Below are 18,939 nucleotides of genomic sequence, written 5' to 3'. Positions count from 1 at the left end.
CCAAGTGGCCCAGGTGAAGAGATGGGGTTTCATTCACATCAGATTTGGGAGCCACTGCAGGACTTCAAGCCCGGAGTGACAAGAACTGACTTGACATGTGAAAAGACCCCTTTGGTTGCTTTGCAAAGGGAGTACACAAGGCCAAGAGGGAAGCAATGAGGAGGCCATTGTAAGAGGCCAGATGAGAGAGAATGGTGACTGGGACCACAGTGGCACCGGAGATGGAGAAATAAAAAAAAAGTAGTTGTACTGGGCTAACGTATTTTGGACTTGACGAAGGATTAGACAGAGGAGCAAGCAGAGAGGAATAAAGGCCCTTAGACTAGGATTTTTTTTTTTTTTTTGCCAGTTCAAATTATTAATTATCCTTGTGCACAAAGAGGGAAGTATGAGTGTTCAGGGAAGTGTATTAGTGAAAAGCCGGAGCAGCTGGAAATACCATATCGGGCCACAGAACTAGACCACGGTGCACCCATTTCATCGCACCCCGCAGCTTAAAAAGCGGCGTAAAGGCGCCACGACGCGCACCTAGTGAGACGAGTCGAGCGCAGACCCTGCTGTTGTGAAACAAACTTTGCGTTCACGTGTTTGTGCACCGACTAAGGTCAGGAGAGCACACACACTCCCCTGGGGCACGGAGCTGGGAAGACCGGAGGCGGCTCGTCCTTCATGCCGCGTGCTGCTTACATTCGCGTTTGCAGGGCGCCAACGGCCGTCCCAGACTCCAGGCGAGAGGCCGGGTCCCAGGACGCCGGCCGCGCCGAGAGCGGAGGCGCCGCGAGCCCCGGGCACAGCCCGCGGAGGCCCGGGACGCTGGCGCCTTTTGTCCCGACCACGTGGTCCGCCCCGCGAGCGCGGCGCTCCGCTGCCCGCGCATGCTCCCTCGCAGCCCGCGCCGCGAGCCCAACCTCCGCCCGCCCAGTGCGCGGGGCCGCGGCCCCCTCCTCACGCCCCCTCCCCACCCGGCGCCCGTCGCGGTGCGTTTGCGTCATCGCGCCACGCCACCACGGAGCCCGGGTGAAGATGGCGGCAGCCGTTCTCAGCGGGCCCTCGGCGGGCTCCGCGGCCGGGGTTCCCGGCGGGACCGGGGGGCTCTCGGCGGTGGGCTCGGGCCCGCGTCTGCGCCTGCTGCTGCTGGAGAGCGTGTCCGGGTTGCTGCAGCCGCGCGCGGGGAGCGCCGTGGCTCCGGTACATCCTCCGGTCCGCTCGGCCGCGCACTTGCCCGGGCTCATGTGCCTCCTGCGGCTGCATGGGACGGTGGGCGGGGCCCAGGTGAGTGCGGCCCGCGGCCCTGGAGGAAAGCGGGCGCAGCTCCCGGGGTCCGGGGTCGCGGGGCCCCGCGCCGCGCCGGGGAGGTGGCGGGCAGGGGGGCTGGGGCGGAGAGCGGAGCCCGTGTCGCTCTGGGCCACATTCACGCCCTGGGAAAGCCGTCGGTAGAAACTCAGGCGACAGGAAGGGCCTCGTTTTTCTCCACCGCTAGGCTCTTGGTGGTTCGAGCGGGTTCGAACAAGAGCGGGTTCGAGTCCAGGCCCCGGCGTATCTGGTTTGGGGGATTGTTTCGACGGCGTGAGTGAATGTAGTCGACAGATACTGAGCTCTTACGAAGGGGTGAGCTCAGGGTGCGCCTTTTTACAGATGGCAGTGGCGAGGAGCAAAATGCTTTCAAACGCTGTGAGAATTGTATGGTTGGGACCCCTAAGCTAACCTGGAGAACTACAGAGATTTTCCCGAGGCCCTAAGCTGAGACCCCTCCCCACCCCCCGGATGAGTAAGGGTTGGGTAGGGAAAGAAAATGGGAGAAGCGGTTCAGGCAGTGGAAGGCTCATGTGGTAGGAAGGAACTGAAAAGAAGGGCGTTGTGTCTGGGCCTCAGAGGTGGTGGGGGAAGAGAGTGCACACGATGAGGCTGGTGAGGTGAGTAGGCGGTGGGCAGGTCATGCAGAGCTTTCTAGACTGGCCTAGAAGGGTCCTTTGGGTTATACTAAGGGAAGAATCTAACATCCCTGCAGTTCTGCAAACTAGAAACCCAGATGTCATCCTGAACTCTTGCTCACATGCCTCATATGCAGTCCTGTTGATTTTAATTATTTAACTAGCTTCCAGACCTGCCCACTCCTTTCCGTATCCTTCCCTTTGCCCCCATCCTCGCCTGAACTCCCATCCTCTTGCCCAGGTGAAGGCACTGACTAAGAATGCATAACGTGTCCAACATGACGTCTTCTAACGTCGGGCGCTCCTTTAACATCTCCTCTCCATCCTCTCCTAACCCGCCCCCCCAGATTGTACCCATCCTTCAAGATGGTCTTCCTTGACTGGTCTTCGTTACTGGGACCTTCCCAGCCCTGTGCTTCCTTCCAGGAAGAGGGTGGTCACAACCCGCTGGATGGTTCTACAGTCTTCGCCCCACTTTTATCAGGGACAGTCTCATCATTGATTTTAACATTACTCCTTGCTATTGACTGTGACAGAACTGGGCCTCTGCTATCTCAGCCCACTTTTGGAAGCAGGAGCCGATGATGCGTTTTCTCTTCTAAGTCCTCCTCGTCTAATTCGTGTGGTTTTAGGTATTTCTGAAATATTATGTATTCTGCCTAGACATGCGTGCTTTCTTTCATTGTCTTTCAAGTTTTCACTCCTCCCTCAAGTGCCCATTAAGTCCATGAACTTACCGTCTTTCTTATTTTCTGCGAAGTGTCTAAGTGTAGTAGAATTTTGAGCAAAGCTGAAAGTGATGCGGAAAACTAGACCCCTTTTAATATTGCTTGTGTTGCCTTTTTTGTGGGGGGGGTGGCATATTCTGCCTTCACTTTTTTCCTGCTTGTGTGTCTCATATTGGACCCTCAGTACACGGGTTTTCTTAGCTTCCTCATACACTTGTATTCAACAGACCTTTATCAAGTATCTGTTATGGGCTAGCTATTGTTTCTCTACCCTAGGCAGATAAACAGGCATGATCTTTTCCCTCAGAGGCTTTCTAGCCCAGTCGAGATGAGAACTGAGGGAAAGTAAATGGGCCGGAGCTTATTGGAAAGACGGATAGATCCCCTGATTGGACCGTCTGTGTTGACCCACTCAATGACTCTGCTTTCCCGCAGGTAACCCGGTAGCCCCACAGTGAAGCTGGATTGGTTCACAGTTTCTGGCACTGATTCCAGCCACAATCCCCTGACTTGTCTCCTTGCCTCCTTGCCTCGTCTCCTTGCCTCATTCTGTTGTATCTCATCCATTTCTCACACAGCAGCTGCAGTGAGCTTTTCTTTCTCTCTTTTTTTTTTTTAAGCTAATTTTTTTTTTTAATTTCTTTATCGAGAGAAAGTGTGTGTGTGTGTGCACACGAGGCAGGGAGGGGCAGAGAGAGAGAGAGAAAGAGAGGGAGAATCCCAAGCCGCGCTGCCAGTGCAGAGCCTGATGGGGGGGGGGGGGACTCGAACCCACGAACCGTGAGATCATGACCTGAGCTGAAGTCAGACGCTTAACCTTCTGAGCCATCCAGGCACCCCCGGAGTGAGCTTTCCAAAGTAAAATTCTGATCCCGTTTGCCGTCTTTTAAAATCTTTCAGGGGCGCCTGGGTGGCTCAGTCAGTTGAGCGTTCGACTTCCGCTCAGGTCATGATCTCACAGTTCATGAGTTCGAGCCCCGCATTGGGCTCTGTGCTGACAGCTTGGAGCCTGGAGCCTGCTTCCGATTCTGTGTCTCCCCCTCTCTGTCTGCCCCTCCCCTGCTCATGCTGTCCGTCTCTTATGAGTGAATAAACGTTAAAAAACATTTTAAATCCTTCAGTAGCTGGACTTTCTCGGCCCTTGGCCTTCGTACTTGTAGGTCTCTGCTCGGGATCCCTCCCTGTCCTGCTTCCCCGCTCCCCACAAAAATCGTTTCAGTTCTCTGTTTATTTGTCACTGCCTTTGGGAAACCTTTCCAAACCACCCTATGATTCACTGTCCATTCTTAGACCATATTGAAGTGATCTATTTATTCGTTTCGCGTGTATACAATCTCCTTCCCTCCCATCTACACGGCTAGGCTTTGATTTTTTTTTTTTAACACGTAATTGAAAAAGATGTAGGGAACTTACTTCAGATTACACAAAAGTAGAGGGAATAGTATTTTTTTTTTTTAATTTTTTTTTCAACGTTTTTTATTTATTTTTGGGACAGAGAGAGACAGAGCATGAACGGGGGAGGGGCAGAGAGAGAGGGAGACACAGAATCGGAAACAGGCTCCAGGCTCCGAGCCATCAGCCCAGAGTCCGACGCGGGGCTCGAACTCACGGACCGCGAGATCGTGACCTGGCTGAAGTCGGACGCTTAACCGACTGCGCCACCCAGGCGCCCCGAGGGAATAGTATTTTGAAGTATCCCATCCTGTGCTGTCCCCATCACCCCAATTTAACAAAGAACGTTTTACCAACATTGCTTAATGGCCACCCTCCCAGCTCTTCTCCCTCCCCCGCACCGGGCATCTTGAAGCAAATCCGAGATCTCATTTCCGATCTCATTTCCCCTATGGCCGCGTGTTCTTAGAAGGACAGGGGTCTTATTCTGCCTTGTACCCCAGGGTTTTGCCCTGTTGCGTTCCGCAGCCAGTCGCGCCATCTGCTTAAAAACGTCATCAACAAGGTGACAGCATGCTCGCTCCAAACCATACATTTACCTTTGCGTGAGGCCCCACCCCGTGTGACCTCTGCTTGCCTCTCGGCCTCATCCCGTACAGCTCTCCGTGTGTCTGGACTGTGGCCGCCCACGCTAACCTCTTGATGTGAAACTCCCGGGAAGGTGAACTTCTCCCTTAGGGCTCAGCTTCTCTGTCCCTGTTTCGCGGGAGTCTTTCCTGACCACCCTGTGCCAGTCCTTCCCGTCCCGCGCGTTCTCTGTCACCTTGTCCCGTTTCATTTTTCCTAGCACTTCTCACTCCTTGAAAGAAATTAACCTGTTTGTTATCGGTCACGTTCTCCCTTCTCTTCGTACCCGGTTTAAATTCCATTATAATCACTTTCTTGCCCCTCTCCCTACACCGTGCTTGCCCGGCAATACCACGTCTGTGTCCAGTTCAACTCTGTTTGTTCTGTGCCTACACCCGCGCGGCTCGGTATAGCTGGAGAGGAACACGTAACCTTGCTGACTGGTCTCAGTTAAGACTCCTGGCTGTCATCACGGCAAGCGGACCCTTAGTGTTGCCCAGCAGTCCTGCTACGTTTCCGCTCTCCTGGACAACCTCCGATTACTTCTCTGCACCTCAGTCTTAGCTGATCACCTGCTTCCCACTTCTCCGAGCCGGTAGGCAGTCGGCGGGCAGTCCCGTAGGCCCCCGCCACCACATCTGCCAGGGTAACCGTAGCTGGCTCTCTGCCTTCCCTCCTGGGGCGAGGGGCGAGCTGGCCCCGGCGACTGCTTGTGCACTAGGGCTAGCCCGTGCCCCCTCCTTCGTCCGATCTTCTTCTCTGTCGGGGCCTTGCCTCCGCACGCAGCTCCGGGCGGCTTTTAGCCGTCCCCACCTCGTGCCCCATTTCTCCTCTCGTCTTCATGGCAACGCTCCTCAAAAGAATTGTTCGTACTTCCTGCCTCCGACTCTTCACCCGTTTTTCTTTTGTTTAATAATGTTTTGAGATAATTAAAAAAAAAATTTGTTTTTTTTTAATGTTTATTTATTTTTGAGAGAGAAAGAGAGCGTTGAGTAGAGGAGGGGTAGAAAGAGAGGGAGACAGAGTCTGAAGCAGGCTCCAGGCTCTGAGCTGTCAGCACAGAGCCCGACATGGGGCTCGAACCCACCAACCATGAGATCATGACCTGAGCTTAAGCCGGACGCTTAACCGACTGAGCCACCCAGGCGCCCCACATTTTGAGATAATTTAAAGTTTATGCCCAATTTGAAAGAATAATAGACTTCTTGTGTATCTTTCCCCCAGATGCCCCAAATGTCAACATTTTATTTTTTTTAATTTTTTATTAAAGTTTTAAAAAAATGTTTATTTTTGAGAGCGAGAGAGCAGAGCACAAATGGGGGAGGGACAGAGAGAGAGGGAGACAGAATCTGAAGCAGGCTCCAGGCTCCAAGCTGTCAGCACAGAGGCCGACACGGGGCTCAAACTCGCAAACCGTGAGATCATGACCTGAGCCAAAATCGGACACTTAACCGACTGAGCTACCCAGGCACTCCCCCCGCCCCCTTTTTTTTTTTTAAACTTTCCTTACCCTTTCAGGCCCTTGGGATTAGGTCCTTTTTTAAAAAAATTTTTAAAGAAAAAATTTTTTTTTTTTTTTTTTTTTTTTTTAATGTGTTTATTATTGAGAGAGATAGCAAGAGGGAGGACTGGAGAGAGAGGGAGAGATAATCCCAAGCAGGCTCTCCACTGCTAGCTTGGAGCCCAATGTGGTGCTTGAACTCATGAACCATGAGATCATGACCTGAGCTGAAATCCAGAGTTGGACGCTTAACCTCCCGAGGCACCCAGGCGCCCTGAGATTGTTTAAAGTACTCTAACCCCAGGGGCGCCTGGGTGGCTCAATGAGTTAAGCTTCTGACTTCGGCTCAGGTCATGATCTCGCGGTCTGTGAGTTTGAGCGCCGTGTCAGGCTCTGGGCTGACAGCTCGGAGCCTGGAGCCTGCTTCGGATTCTGTCTCTCTCTCTCTCTCTCTCTCTCTCTCTCTCTCTCTCTCTCTGTCTCTCTCTCTCTCTCCTTCCCCTGCTCATGCTCTGTCTCTGTCTCAAAAATAAGTAAAAACATTAAAATAAAGTACTCTACCCCCATTGTGGGGCTTGAGCTCACAACCCCGAGGTCAGGAGTCGCACGCTCTTTTGACTGAGCCAGCCAGGTGTCCCCTCTTTAGTCTTCTTTAAACTGAAGCAGTCTTGGGGCGCCTGGGTGGCTCAGTTGGTTAAGCGTCCAACTTCAGCTCAGGTCATGATCTCACACTCTGTGAGTTCGAGCCCCGTGTCGGGCTCTGTGCTGACCACTCAGAGCCTGGAGCCTGCTTCAGATTCTGTGTCTCCCTCTCTCTCTGCCCCTCCCCTGCTCATGCTCTGTCTCAAAAATAAATAAAAACATTAAAAAAAAAAAAAAAAAAACTGAAGCAGTTTCTTCGTCTTACGATCACAACGGTTTTGGAGAGCCGCAGGGCAGTTCTGTTTGAGGACGCCCCTCGGTAACGGGATTCGGCAGGAATGATGCGGCCGTGTGTCATTTTTGGCGTGTCACATCGGGGGCACATGGTGTCTCTCTGCCCCTCCACCGGTGGTGGTGACTTCGGTCACTGGATCAGGACGGTACCTGCCCGGTTTCCTCACTGTGAAGTGTGGCTTGTCTGTAACTGGTATGTGTGCCGTGCGGAGATCACATACACGTCTATGTCTTGTCAGCCTTCTGCCCCGCGATTCAGTGTCCGTATAAGCGTCTTCTCATTTGAGTCCTGGCTCCGGTGGTCACCTCCCGAACTTGTTCTCCTGGGGCTTTCGGCCTCACCCCTTCACCGAATCACCCCTCTGCAGGGGCCCGTGGCGGTTCTTGAAGACCACCCGTGCTCTTCAGGGTGTGAAGTTCAAAGGTCATTGTTGCCTCCCCCCTCCCCCCGCCGGTCCTTTTCAAGGCATTTCATACAGTTGGCCCCTCCTTCCTTCTTGAGACTTTCCTCTGCTTCCGGCACAGCATCCTGATTTCTTTTTACCCGTTCTGCTCACTCCTTTCCAGCCTTTACCGGGTCCTCCTCGCTTCCCACCTCTGGATGATTGACGGTCCGAGAACCCGGGCCGATTTCCTCTGCGTGGGCGCTGTCCCTGGAGAGCTGACCCAGTCTCGTGGCCGACAGCTTCCCGGATCCGTGCTCCGACCCAGCCTTCTCCCTCCCGACCCACCCGCCCGGTGCCTGTGTGGCACATCCATTCTGCTGTTAAGTAGGAAGCCAGGTTCCACACTTGTGACCCAGCCCGCCCCTCCCGCGGGGCCCCTGCTAGCAAACCTCCGTTGTCTCTGCGTCTCCCTGTCTTGCGCCCCTGTCGTTTGCCAGCACACCCTTGGGCTCTGCCTTCAGAGTACATCCGGAATTCGACTCTGTACTGAGCTGGTTAAGCAGCACCACGTCTCGGCCTCCTCCTGTCTGCGTCTGCCACCCAGCGAGGCAGCTCGGCCCTGGGGCTGCGTTTTCAAAAATAAGTCAGACAAGGGGTGCCTTGGTGGCTCAGTCAGGTAAGCATCCGGCTCTTGATTTCAGCTCAGGTCACGATGTCACAGTTCGTGGGTTGGAGCCCCGCATCGGGCTCTGACCGGACAGTGTGGAGCCTGCTTGGGACTCTTTCTCTCCCTCTCTCTCTCTCTCTTTTTTTTTTTTTTTAACATTTATTTATTTTTGAAGGAGAGAGAGCGTGAGCAGGGGAGGGGCAGAGAGAGAGGGAGACACAGAATCCGAAGCAGGTTCCAAGGTCTGAGCTGTCAGCACAGAGCCCGACGCGGGGCTTGAACCCACAAACTGTGAGATCATGACCTGAGCTGAAGTCGGACGCTCAACCGACTGAGCCACCCAGGTGCCCCAGCCTCTCTCTCTGTCTTTATCCTACTTGCTCTCTCAAAATAAACTTAAAAACAAAACAAAACAAAACAAAAGTCAGACGATATCACTCCTCTGCCCCCCCCCCCCCCCCCCCCCAGTCTTTATCTTCTTCAGAGTAAGAGTCACCAGGTGCCTGCCTGCATGGCACCAGGCGCTGGCCCGGCCCCAGGGACCTGCGTCTTCTATGACTCTGGCCTCGCACTCTCCTTGAGACAGTTCACCTCCTTGCTGTCCTTTACCAAGAAGAACAGGGCGCACCTGTCACCGCGATCAATTTTATTGATTGATATTGTTATCATTAAAGGCTGTATTTTTAAGTAATCTCTGTACCCACCGTGGGGCTCGAACTCACAACCCTGAGATCAAGAGTTGCACGCTCCACTGACCGAGCCGGGCCCGGGCGTCCCCGCTCTGACCAATTTGAGAACACTCCAGAAGGAAGCCCGGTACCCGCTGGCAGTTACCGCCCGTTTCCCCGCAGCCCCTCTCTGGCCCTCAGCCCGAGGCGGCCTCTCTCTACGTTTTGTCTCTGTGTTTGCCTGCTTGGACCATTTCGCGTAAACGAGTTCTACAACATGTGCCTTCTTTCACTTAGCGTCACGTTTTTAGAGGTTCACCCGTGTCTCAGAACTTCCCTTTATGACCCTCCGCCGTGTGGGCACGCCACACTGTGTTTCCCGTACAGCAGTTGGCGGGCGGGGGGTGGTTTCCACCTTGCGGCTCTCGGGGAGGATGCTGTGAACCCTCACGCGCAGGTGTGGGCGCGCACGTTTTCAGGTCGCTGGGGCAGGAGCCGAGGAGGGGACCTGCTGGGTCGTGCGAGCCCGCACGACCTCGCGAGGAACCGCCCGACGGTTGACGTTCTCCCCAGCAGCGCGTGCGGGCGCGACCGTGTCTTGCTTTCACTGGGCCCAGATGGGGGTTCAGCGAGGGCTTCGGTGCCCCCTCCGCACGGAACGCCGTCTCCCTTCCCTCCCCGGCCGCCGCTTTCCTTCCCGAGTCCGCTCTTTCGGGCCCCCTGGTGCTTCGCGCCATCCCGCCTGGTTTCTCGTCTGGGTGTCCGTGTCTCTTATGTCGTCTGCACCTAGAACGTCGGCTCCGCAGCACCGAACACAGCGTCCCCCGTGAAGCGGATGTGGGGTGAATATTTGCAGGATAAGCGAGTAAATGTTTTCTTTCGCGAGAACGGGGCCACTAACTTGTCCAGCTCTGTTCCTCCGTCCGCCTCCGTGCGGAGCAGGTGTTGTTGGCAGAAGGAGCGGCGAGCGCGGTCGTGGGTCCGGGGGCTGTGAGGGGGCCTTCCAGGGGTCGGGAAATGACTCGTGGGAGGGCTGGGGGACACCCCTCTCTCAGGGCCCCCAGAGTACGTGGATGGGAGACTCTGGCCGACTCGGTCTGCGTTGGCCTTAGTGGCTCTCCGGAAGCCGGGAGCAGAAGGGGTTGGGGGTGAAGGAAGAAGGGGGTCCCAGGTAAGCCCGCGTCCGATCAGCAAGCATTTGTGGGGTCTCCTCCGTGCCGGGTGCCCTTCAGGGTGACCGGGCTGAGGGAGCCGCGTCTTGGCAGGCCGGTCGCTGGATGAGTTGGGCTGCCCCCGTGTGGCGCTCCCGTTGTCGGGCGGGGAGCCGGGACGGGACTCGGCTGCTGGAAAGCGGGCAGAGGCTGAACTCCTTGAGGGACGGCGGTCCGGGCTCAGAGGAGGTGTGACGTCAGGAAAGGGTCCGTGGGGCCGAGAGGGGTTGGGAGAATCCTGATCCCAACGCGCTTCCCTGCTTTCTCTCCCCCAGAACCTTTCGGCTGTCGGGGCGCTGGTGGGTCTCAGCAATGCCCGTCTCGGTTCCGTGAAAACTCGGTAAGTGTGCGCCCCGTTCTTCCTCTAGGGGGAGGTTTCCTTAGGAAGTGGGCCGTGCGTCTGTCCTTCTGTCCCTCTATTGTCACCACCCCGCGGATTCCGGAGACTTCTCCGTTCCCAGCGCGGGGAGGACTTCGTTCTTTCCACGGGCTCCCTTGAGTTGAGTGCCCCCCCCCCCCCTCCCGCCCCCGCGTTTCCCCCGCCCCCCCCCCCCCCCCGTGGGACCACCCGGGCCCCCGCGTCCCCACTGCGCACCCCTCGCCGGGAGCCCTCCCGGCGCTGCGGCAGTTAGAGCGCCCGGGGGTCTGCGGCAGCGCCTGGCTCTGCCCGGTTAGCATAGGACAAGCTTCCTCCGCGGCCGGGCTTGTCCTCACGCCCTCGTCTCCTGCAAGGTTCGAAGGGCTGTGTCTGCTGTCCCTGCTGGTGGGGGAGAGCCCCACGGAGCTGTTCCAGCAGCACTGTGTGTCCTGGCTTCGCAGCATCCAGCAGGTCCTACAGGTGAGGCTGCCCCCCCGCCCCGCCCCCGCCCCCGCCCCGGCTCCATCCCGGTGCTCCCGGTGCGCTGTGGGCGCTGGGCCTGGGCTCGGGCTCGTGAGGACAGAGAGGACTGGCGGTTCCCCGCGAACGGGGAGCACGGCTGCACGTGGGAACGTTGCGGGAGACCGTTGGATATTTTTATCCACGGGGTTGTTTTAATTCATTTGACCTTTCGCACACCGCGACCCTTGACCGTTTGCACTTCCTCGCTAGCCTTTCTAACACGTGACATCTCGAAAGTTCCTTTTCCGCGGTATTTTATTTTTGTTTTTATTTATTAGCATTCTTATTTTTTGCTGCTCCTTTCTTCCTCTCTTAACATTTTAATTTTTTTTCTACTCTTCCGTCCTTTGATGGCCTCCCCACCCGGTTCTTCAGTGAGCATGTTCTGAGCACTTGCGGCCGAGTGCCGAGCTCTGGGGGACAGTGGTAAGGCGGACTTGAACCCTGCCTTCATGGTCCCTGGAATCCAGGGGTCAGGGAGCTTTCTGTGGAGTGAATGTTTACAGATGGAGGAAATGAAGAAAAACAGCAACTTTTATTTGGAAAAGACAGCATATAAACCATCCCCTGAGTTCATTCTCATGAGTTGGTACTCATATTTTTAGAGGATGTATTTGGAGCAGAGTGATGAATCTTACCTCTGTGGTGGCCTTAAACAGTTTACCCCTTCATAGAAATCCGTGTATCTGAGTGAAGGATGTTCTTCTTAAATAGACTCAGTTGTGGTCATTCTAATTTTCCCCTGAAACCAAAGCATACTTATATCCATCTTGCTCTTGAAACGTACCGTAGTTTGCGGATCCTGTCGTAAATTCACGTGAAAGCTTTCAAATGTCAGCGAGTTAAAATTTTTTTTGTTTTTTATTTTTTGAGAGAGAGAGAGTGCGCTCATGCACGCAAGCTGGGAGGGGCAGAGACAGAGGGAGAGAGAATCCTAAGCAGGCTCTACACTTTAACCATAGAGCCTGATGTGGGGGCTCGAACCCACGAACTGTGAGATCATCACCTGAGCCGAAATCAAGAGTCGGACGTTGAACGACTGAGCCACCCAGGCACCCCAGATCTCAGCTAGTTTTAATTAGCTTCTGAATTTTTAAACTACTGAAAACTTTCTCAAACACTTACACGGAGTAGATACCAAAGGCCTTAACGTAATCGTATTTCTGTTTCTTCAGAAGCTCTCTAGATCGTGCTGTTTATCGTTAAGAGTTATTTTGAGTGCGTCATTTCAACGTAACTCCTTTGATTTCTCCCTCAACAAAATAACCGAAGGGCAGTTTTTTATCCTATCTTGGGCCACCTTTTTAAATAGTGTTTTATTAAAATATGTATTTCAATAAAAACTTACTTTTATTATTTTTAAAATTTATCTTGCAAGTGAGAGAGAGTGCAAGCAGGTGAGGAGCAGAGAGAGAGGGAAAGAAAGGCTCTCAAGCAGGCTCTGCTCTGTCAGCACAGAGCCCAACGTGGGACTCAGTCTCACGAACCGTGAGATCATAACCTGAGCGGAGATCAAGAGTTGGGACACTTAACCAACTGAGCCACCCAGGTGCTCCGTCTTATTTTATTTTTTAAGTAAGCTTCACGCCCGCAGTGGAGCCCAGCGTGGAACACGAACTCACGACCCCGAGACCGAGACATGAGCTGAAACCGGGAGTTGGATGCTTCTCTGATTGAGCCACCCAGATGCTCCCCCGGGCAACCTTTTTTTTTTTTTACCCCAAACTGTATTATCGAAGCATGGTTGACCTACAGTGTCGTAGCAGTTTCAGGTGTACCGTGTGGCGGTTGGAAAATTCTGTACGTTCTGTGATACAGATGGTAAGTGTTTTAGGCTGTGCAGACCACACATGGGTGTTGTTACGTTTTGTTCCTTTTTTTTTTTGTTTTTTTGTTTTTTTGTTTCCTACCCATTTAAAAACGCAAAAGTCGTTTTTAGCTTGTGGGCCTTGCGAAAACAGGCACCGGGCACCCACAGACCGTAGAGTCTGGTGACCCAAGAGACTTTGCTCGAATGATTGTAAGTCGGGGCTCCCGGCCGGCTCAGTCGGTAGAGCGTATGACTCTCAACCTCAGGGTTGTGAGTTCAGGCCCCGCGTTGGGCGTGGAGCCTACTTGAAACAAAAATCAAGAACTATTCGACGCGCGTGAGATGACGCACGACGGCGGGTGCTGTCGGAAGTGAAGGGGACGGTTCTCTTGAGAAGGCGTGACGAGAGCGTGGCCCGGGCTGGGATGACGTGGGCACCTTTGCGATCAGGGCCAGTAGTTCGGGGAGGGTTTGTCGGAGCGGATTGGACTAGGAAAGGGAGAAAAGAGGAGTTTGGCCCCTCTGAAGGATGCTGAGCAAGCTGCTGTGGCTGGGTGGGGTTGGCGAGGCGTGACTGGGGAGGCAGGCGGGCGGGCGGGCGGGCCCAAACCACGTGTGGCCTCGTAGGCATGTGAAGGCGTTGGGTGTTTATTCTCGCAACGGTGGGAGTTCATGGAAGGTTTTGCGTAGGGGTGAGGAGAAGGAGGCGGTGGTGGCAGTGACGTGATCGGATTTGCATTTGGAAGGGTTGCTTGGGCTGCCGTGTGGAGAAGGGACTAGGAGGGGGCCGGGTCGGAGGCAGGGAGACCACGCAGAAGGGAGACGTCAGGGTAGCTGGGACTGGACAAGAGGCCGTAGACACGATGAGAAGTAGATTGAGTGCAAGAGAGGGTCGGAGGCACAGTGGACAGGTCCCGGTGGCAGAACCCTTCAGGGGAGGACGTGTCCGGGACGACTCCCGGATTTCAGGGCACGGGGGCAGGGGGGGAGACGGGGGCAGCCGGGCTCGTAGGGGACGGGTGGAAGCACCGGGCTCGTGGCCTTGGCCGTCCTCTTGGTCAGAAGCCCTCTTGGCAAGCGTACCCCTGATCTCAGAGCGTGACCCCGGGGGTTCAGCAGGTGCGGGCTTTCGTCGGTGCGTCTTACGAAGGGGAAGAGCCCCCTTCAGCAGTGGGTGGCTGCTGAAGCTGGGTGGGGGGGTGGGTGCGAGTGCCCTGGAGTGCCGACCCGCACGGGATTCGGAGGCGCGCCACACACACGTAGCGGTCAGGCGGGGGAGGCTGAGCTCGCGGGGACACCCGGACTGCGGGTGGTGTGGAAATGGGGAAGGTGTTTACGCCCCTCCGAGGTGGAGGGAGGCGAGGACGAGTACTGGTTTCCAATCTGGCAGCTTGGGTTATGAGGCCCGGGAAGTGCTTCTGGCCGAGCGGGGGACTCTGAGGCCGGGTTGACCCGGGGGTGGGGAAGCGAGTGGGAGATGGAATGAAGTCGGGAAGCCGGACGATCCTTTCAAGATGGAGAGGAATTGGGCAGAGCCAGGAGGGGCTCGGAGAAGGGTTTTCCGGTGGGGGCACCCGCGTGCCGCTAAGTGTCCGTGGGAGTCCTTCGGGGGGACTGGCCGGAGATCAGGCCTGGAGCCGGGTGATGGTGTCAGGTTCTGAGAAGAGGGGACTGGTCCTCGCACGGGAGTCGCGGCGGCGGGAAGCCGGGGGCATCCCCGTTGGCTGGGCTTCTGTGTCCTCTGTGACGGTGGCAGTGGTGGAGAAGGTTCCAGTCGAGGGGAGGGTGCGCGGTGGGGTAACCGGAAGAGGCCCCCCGCCATCACTTTCCCACTAAGCGTTCTTACTGCTTCGGTTGCCGGGGGCCTCTGGTCTGGCGGGAGAGAGGTGCTTCCTGCTGCTTCTGGGAAGCCCTTCTAGATCCAGACGGTGTTTTCCTCCGTGAGTCCAGGGTGGGTCTGAGCCGGGCAGGAGCCAGCGTGGCGACACGGGGCGGTGTTGTTACGGCTGAAGCTTCGGTGCGAAGCGCTCCTCTCCGTTCCTAGCAGGGACGCGCAGCACGGGAGGATCTGAGACTTCCGTCAGTGGGCTCTGGAAGGCGCGTTCCCAGATTTCGGGGCCCCCAGACGCCCGTGATGCTGACATGTAGACACGCGTCCTTTCTGTGGACCAAGGCGCTGCCTTGGGGTGCCCCGTGTCGCCAGTGCGCCTTTCCCTGGTGGGTTTGCTGCCGGTGGTGACCTGCCCCGTGGTGTTTCCCAGAAGCCCCGTGTCGCGCCGCCTCCTCTCCGCGACCGCAGAGGTGAGGTTGGGAGCACGGGTGTCGCTGCTTTCAGTCCCAGGACCCGCCCCCGACGATGGAGCTGGCCGTGGCCGTCCTGAGGGACCTACTCCGGTACGCGGCCCAGCTGCCCACGCTCTTCCGGGACATCTCCACGAACCACCTGCCCGGCCTCCTCACCTCCCTGCTGGGCCTCAGGCCAGAGGTGAGAGCCCTCACAGCGCTTCCCCTCCGTGGAGCTAGAGCGGGGGGTAGCGGGAGGGCAGCGGGCATTGGGGGGCGGAGCGGGGGGAGCGGGGGCGTGCAGATGGGGTGTGGGTGGGCGCGTCGGGCTCTCCGGCCCGGCCTCACTTTCTGTTCTGCCCACAGTGTGAGCTCTCCGCGATGGAGGGGATGAAGGCTTGCATGACCTACTTTCCTCGGGCTTGTGGGTCTCTCAAGGTAAGTGATCGTGCGCAGCGCGGTGGCTGTCTCACCGCAGACCGTCGGGTCGCGTCGGGTCGCGTCGCGGAGTGTTCTGAGCAGCTGTGACCGTGCCGCCTCCTAGTGCTTAAATGCTCTCTCATCACGTCCTCACGGCTGAAGGAACGAAGTAACTTCCCTGAGGTCGAGGAAGCTCGGAACCCGTGTCTATGGCCGGAGTCTAGGCTGTTAACCCTGACTCGGCCCTTCTGCCCTCCTCCTCTGTGCCTTTACCCTGCCCTCCCCGCCTTCCTACCCTCCCGCCGTACTCTGTTCCTGAAGCTTGCGTAATCTCCTCCAGGAAGCCTTCCTGACTTCTCGCTTCCCCGTATCGACTTGTATTCCTGACTGAGCTCTCTGTCCCTTCCCCACCCTTTCCCCCAAGCTGTCATGACCCGCGCAAGGCGGCTGTTCGACGAAGCCTTACTAGGTCACGTGGGCAGGGTATCAGTGGGTCAGGGGAGGGGGGAGGTCAGGGAGAGAACTGCAGTTTTACTGTCCAGGAGGCACAGTAACAACACGTTGTGTCAGAGCAGTACGTTAAAGAGGGCCGCGTAACCGGCTCGTGTCCTCGGACGCCAGCCTCGTACCCGGGAACAAACGGGTGGCCCGTTCGTTGTGGTTTTTCTTCCTTCGTCATACTCAGTGCTGCTCGGCAGACCGTCGGGCGTCCCACCACTCAGAGGGACGCACAGAGCTGTAGGGAACTGGAATGCGTGGCAGATTGGTGGCTCCTCGTGCGCTCAGTGGTGTGGTTGCCTGTCGGCCACCATCGTTACCAGTTAGGGGAGTTTGCCGTTAGGGGATCTTACGTTGAAAGTAAGATCCCCTGGTTCTGCGAGAAAGTCGAGAAAGTAAAGGAAAGCGAGACACCTGATGGCGGCATCCGCCGAGTGCGGCCACGGGACACCCTGTCACGGCGGTGGTCCCGGGGGGGTTGGTGTCGGTGGGTGAGACAGACGAGGACGCGGGCCCGGAGCGGTTTCACCGACCTACCCGTCAGGTCTGCAAGCCTCGTAGCTCTGAAGCCAGGGCGGGTGCCACGTCGGTCGGCCCTTCGAGCCCATGCTTTTCCCGTGGGAGAGACCCCAGAAGCTCTTAAGAATGTAGCCTGGATGGGCCGATAGGCTTCCACGGGGATAGGCATCCACGGGGATGCTGGCTCCGGTCGGCTGTCTCGGCTGGGGGAGGGAGGGCCACGCGGAGCCCTGGGGGTGGACGTGCCGTGGGCCAGGAGCGTGTCCGCCGAGGCTAGGTTAGGGTTAGGGTTAGGGTAGCACCGGTTCCTCGAGCTGTTTCTCAGTGACACGGGGTCAGGTCCTCATCAGTCTGGGTTTTCACAGGCTACCCTGATGGCAGGTGACGGGATCTCTGGGCAGTCAGGGCAAGATTTTGTCAAGAAGGCCTTTGGAGCAACTGCTAGATTTTTCTAAAGTCGAGTTGGGTTGTTTTTATAAAGTTCAGCCTGAGTTGTGCTGAGTTCAGTAGAAACTGCCTTCCTTCTGGAGCGCTCTGTAGATCAGCGTCTGGAACCACGCAGGCCGTGTGTTTGTCCCCGAGCCCCCACCGGTCAGGGCGGGTGTCCGTTCTGGTGCGGCTCCTGACGGCCCGCGTCCTCCCGCCCCCGCCCTCACCTGTGCCCCGAGGCGGGAGCTGGGGTGTCGCCGCCTGCTGGACTCCCGCAGTCGGGGGGCTGGACACCAGGGGACCCTGCGTGGGTGCCTCTGATCTCCCTGTGAGAGGACAATCATCCACGCTAATCCACAGCCTTGGGGACACGTTCTGGCCTGCGTTTTGAGTGTCTTTCCGAAGGTCACAGCAGGACTTCCAGATGTTCCAGGCCCTGTGTCCCTGCCTCCGGCTCACTGAGAACACGATGTCATCTGGAGACCGTCCCCCCGTGGACGCCACATTTCAGACAAGAATCTGTGAGAGGCTCCAGGGCGGCTTGTACTTGGGAAACTGATAAGTGCTGTTTGGAGTGTCCGTCTGTCCCCTGGCTCGCCCCAGGGCAGTGGCGGTGTCCGAGTCCGGGATGACCCCTCCCAGATGACGTGCCTCTAGCCTCCCGAGTCTGTGAGGTCAGCCCCCCGGAGGCTCTCCTCCCCCCCGCCGAATGGGCGAGTAGTTCCTCGGGATGAGCCGGAACAGTAAGCCCCGGAGAGGCTCCCGCCCTTTGCGTGGGTGCGTGGGTGCGTGGGTGCGCGCGTGCGCTCTCCCGAGTGAGACATCGTGTAGTTGGCCTGCTGGGTCATCTGGGGCAGCCTCCTGCTCAGAGCCGCGTCCCTGAGCTGTGCTCTGTCGCGATCGCGTACGCAGACTTGCGTTGGCCTCGGCCCGGCTCTTTTGCACCAGCATCTCGGGGAAGGTGACCAGAAGGGCAGGGCGCCACCGCACCTGGGCCTTTGCCGCTCTCCAGGAAATGTCCTCCTTGGGGGCCGGGGGGTCCAGACCCCCGCGGGCGGTTCCCGTCTTCCGTGACGTGTTCCGAACCCTCCCACACCACACCAGCCGTGAGAGCGCCGTCCCCGTCCCGGTGGGACCGGTCAGCGGGAACCGCGCTCGCCACGGGGCAGGTGGGAGGGAGCCGTCTGCTTGGTTTCCGAACCACATGCTCCGCTTTCACCCGCGAGGCCCTGCCGAGGGCCTGGCGCCACAGCCGCTCTTTTCTCCCGCACGCTCACCCTTGTGTGCGTGGGGCCCCGCCCCCACAGGACCCTCCGGCCTGGGGCGGAGGCCGCGTCTGCTCCTGACGTGCGTCCCCAGGTGGATCCCCTCCCTCAGCCTGGCCCCCGTGGAGTGAGCGGACGATCCCGTGCAGGCCTGGGGACATCTGCACAGTCTCCTGCCCCTGCCCCTGCCGGTGCCTTGTGTCCTCCTGACTCTGCCCCTGCAGGTGGGGTCCGTCCCCTCTCTCTGTGCCCTCACGTCAGTGTTCTTGCCCTCGTTTGTGCCAGTGTTTTCACAGCCGTAAAATACGTGGAATTGCAAGGGAAACCGATTCTGCTCAGAATGGCGGTTTTAAAAGCTGTGATGGAGCAGCGTGTGGTTCGTCGTTAACGCATCAGATAACGGGACCTAATAGCTGCCGATGTTTCAGATCAGCGGAGCGATGTTTCAGGACGCCCGTAAATACAACGTGCTGTGAAAACAAGCGGTTTCTGCCGGTGACCGTCGGGGGCACTGCCGACGGCACGGTGGCTTTTTGTCTCCGTTTATAACGGAAAGAAACCCTGCGTTTCACTTACGGGTTGAAAATGATAAAGATATTTCTTTCCCTGCCACGTTCCCAGGCCCCGATTCTGGCCCCAGAGAGTTTGTGGCCCCCCAGTGAGGCCTCGTGTGGGCGGGGACCTGGCCCGGCCACACTGCCTTCTCCTCTTGCCTGACCCTGCCCTCGCACGTCCGCACCCCCGCACCTCCGCACCTCCGCACCTCCGCACCTCCGCACCTCCGCACC

General features: G+C 57.3%; 1 protein-coding gene across 1 annotated transcript in view; it reads left to right on the top strand.

The window, feature by feature from the left end:
• The first annotated feature begins 983 nt into the window (after window positions 1–983).
• Window positions 984–18,939, top strand: part of PELP1 (proline, glutamate and leucine rich protein 1) — a 23,271-nt gene continuing 5,315 nt past the window's right edge. Inside the window, exons 1-5 of the mRNA XM_049637132.1 lie at window positions 984–1,272; window positions 10,323–10,387; window positions 10,780–10,885; window positions 15,073–15,222; window positions 15,387–15,458. Of these exons, the coding sequence (XP_049493089.1) occupies window positions 1,024–1,272; window positions 10,323–10,387; window positions 10,780–10,885; window positions 15,073–15,222; window positions 15,387–15,458 (642 nt within the window). The 5' untranslated portion in view covers window positions 984–1,023. The remainder of the gene's footprint in view (window positions 1,273–10,322; window positions 10,388–10,779; window positions 10,886–15,072; window positions 15,223–15,386; window positions 15,459–18,939) is intronic.

This window comes from Panthera uncia, chromosome E1 (genome assembly GCF_023721935.1).
Source record: "Panthera uncia isolate 11264 chromosome E1, Puncia_PCG_1.0, whole genome shotgun sequence".
Taxonomy (NCBI): Eukaryota; Metazoa; Chordata; class Mammalia; order Carnivora; family Felidae; genus Panthera; species Panthera uncia.
The sequence above is the reverse complement of the archived record's forward strand: the minus strand, read 5'-3'. Positions and strand labels throughout refer to the sequence as shown.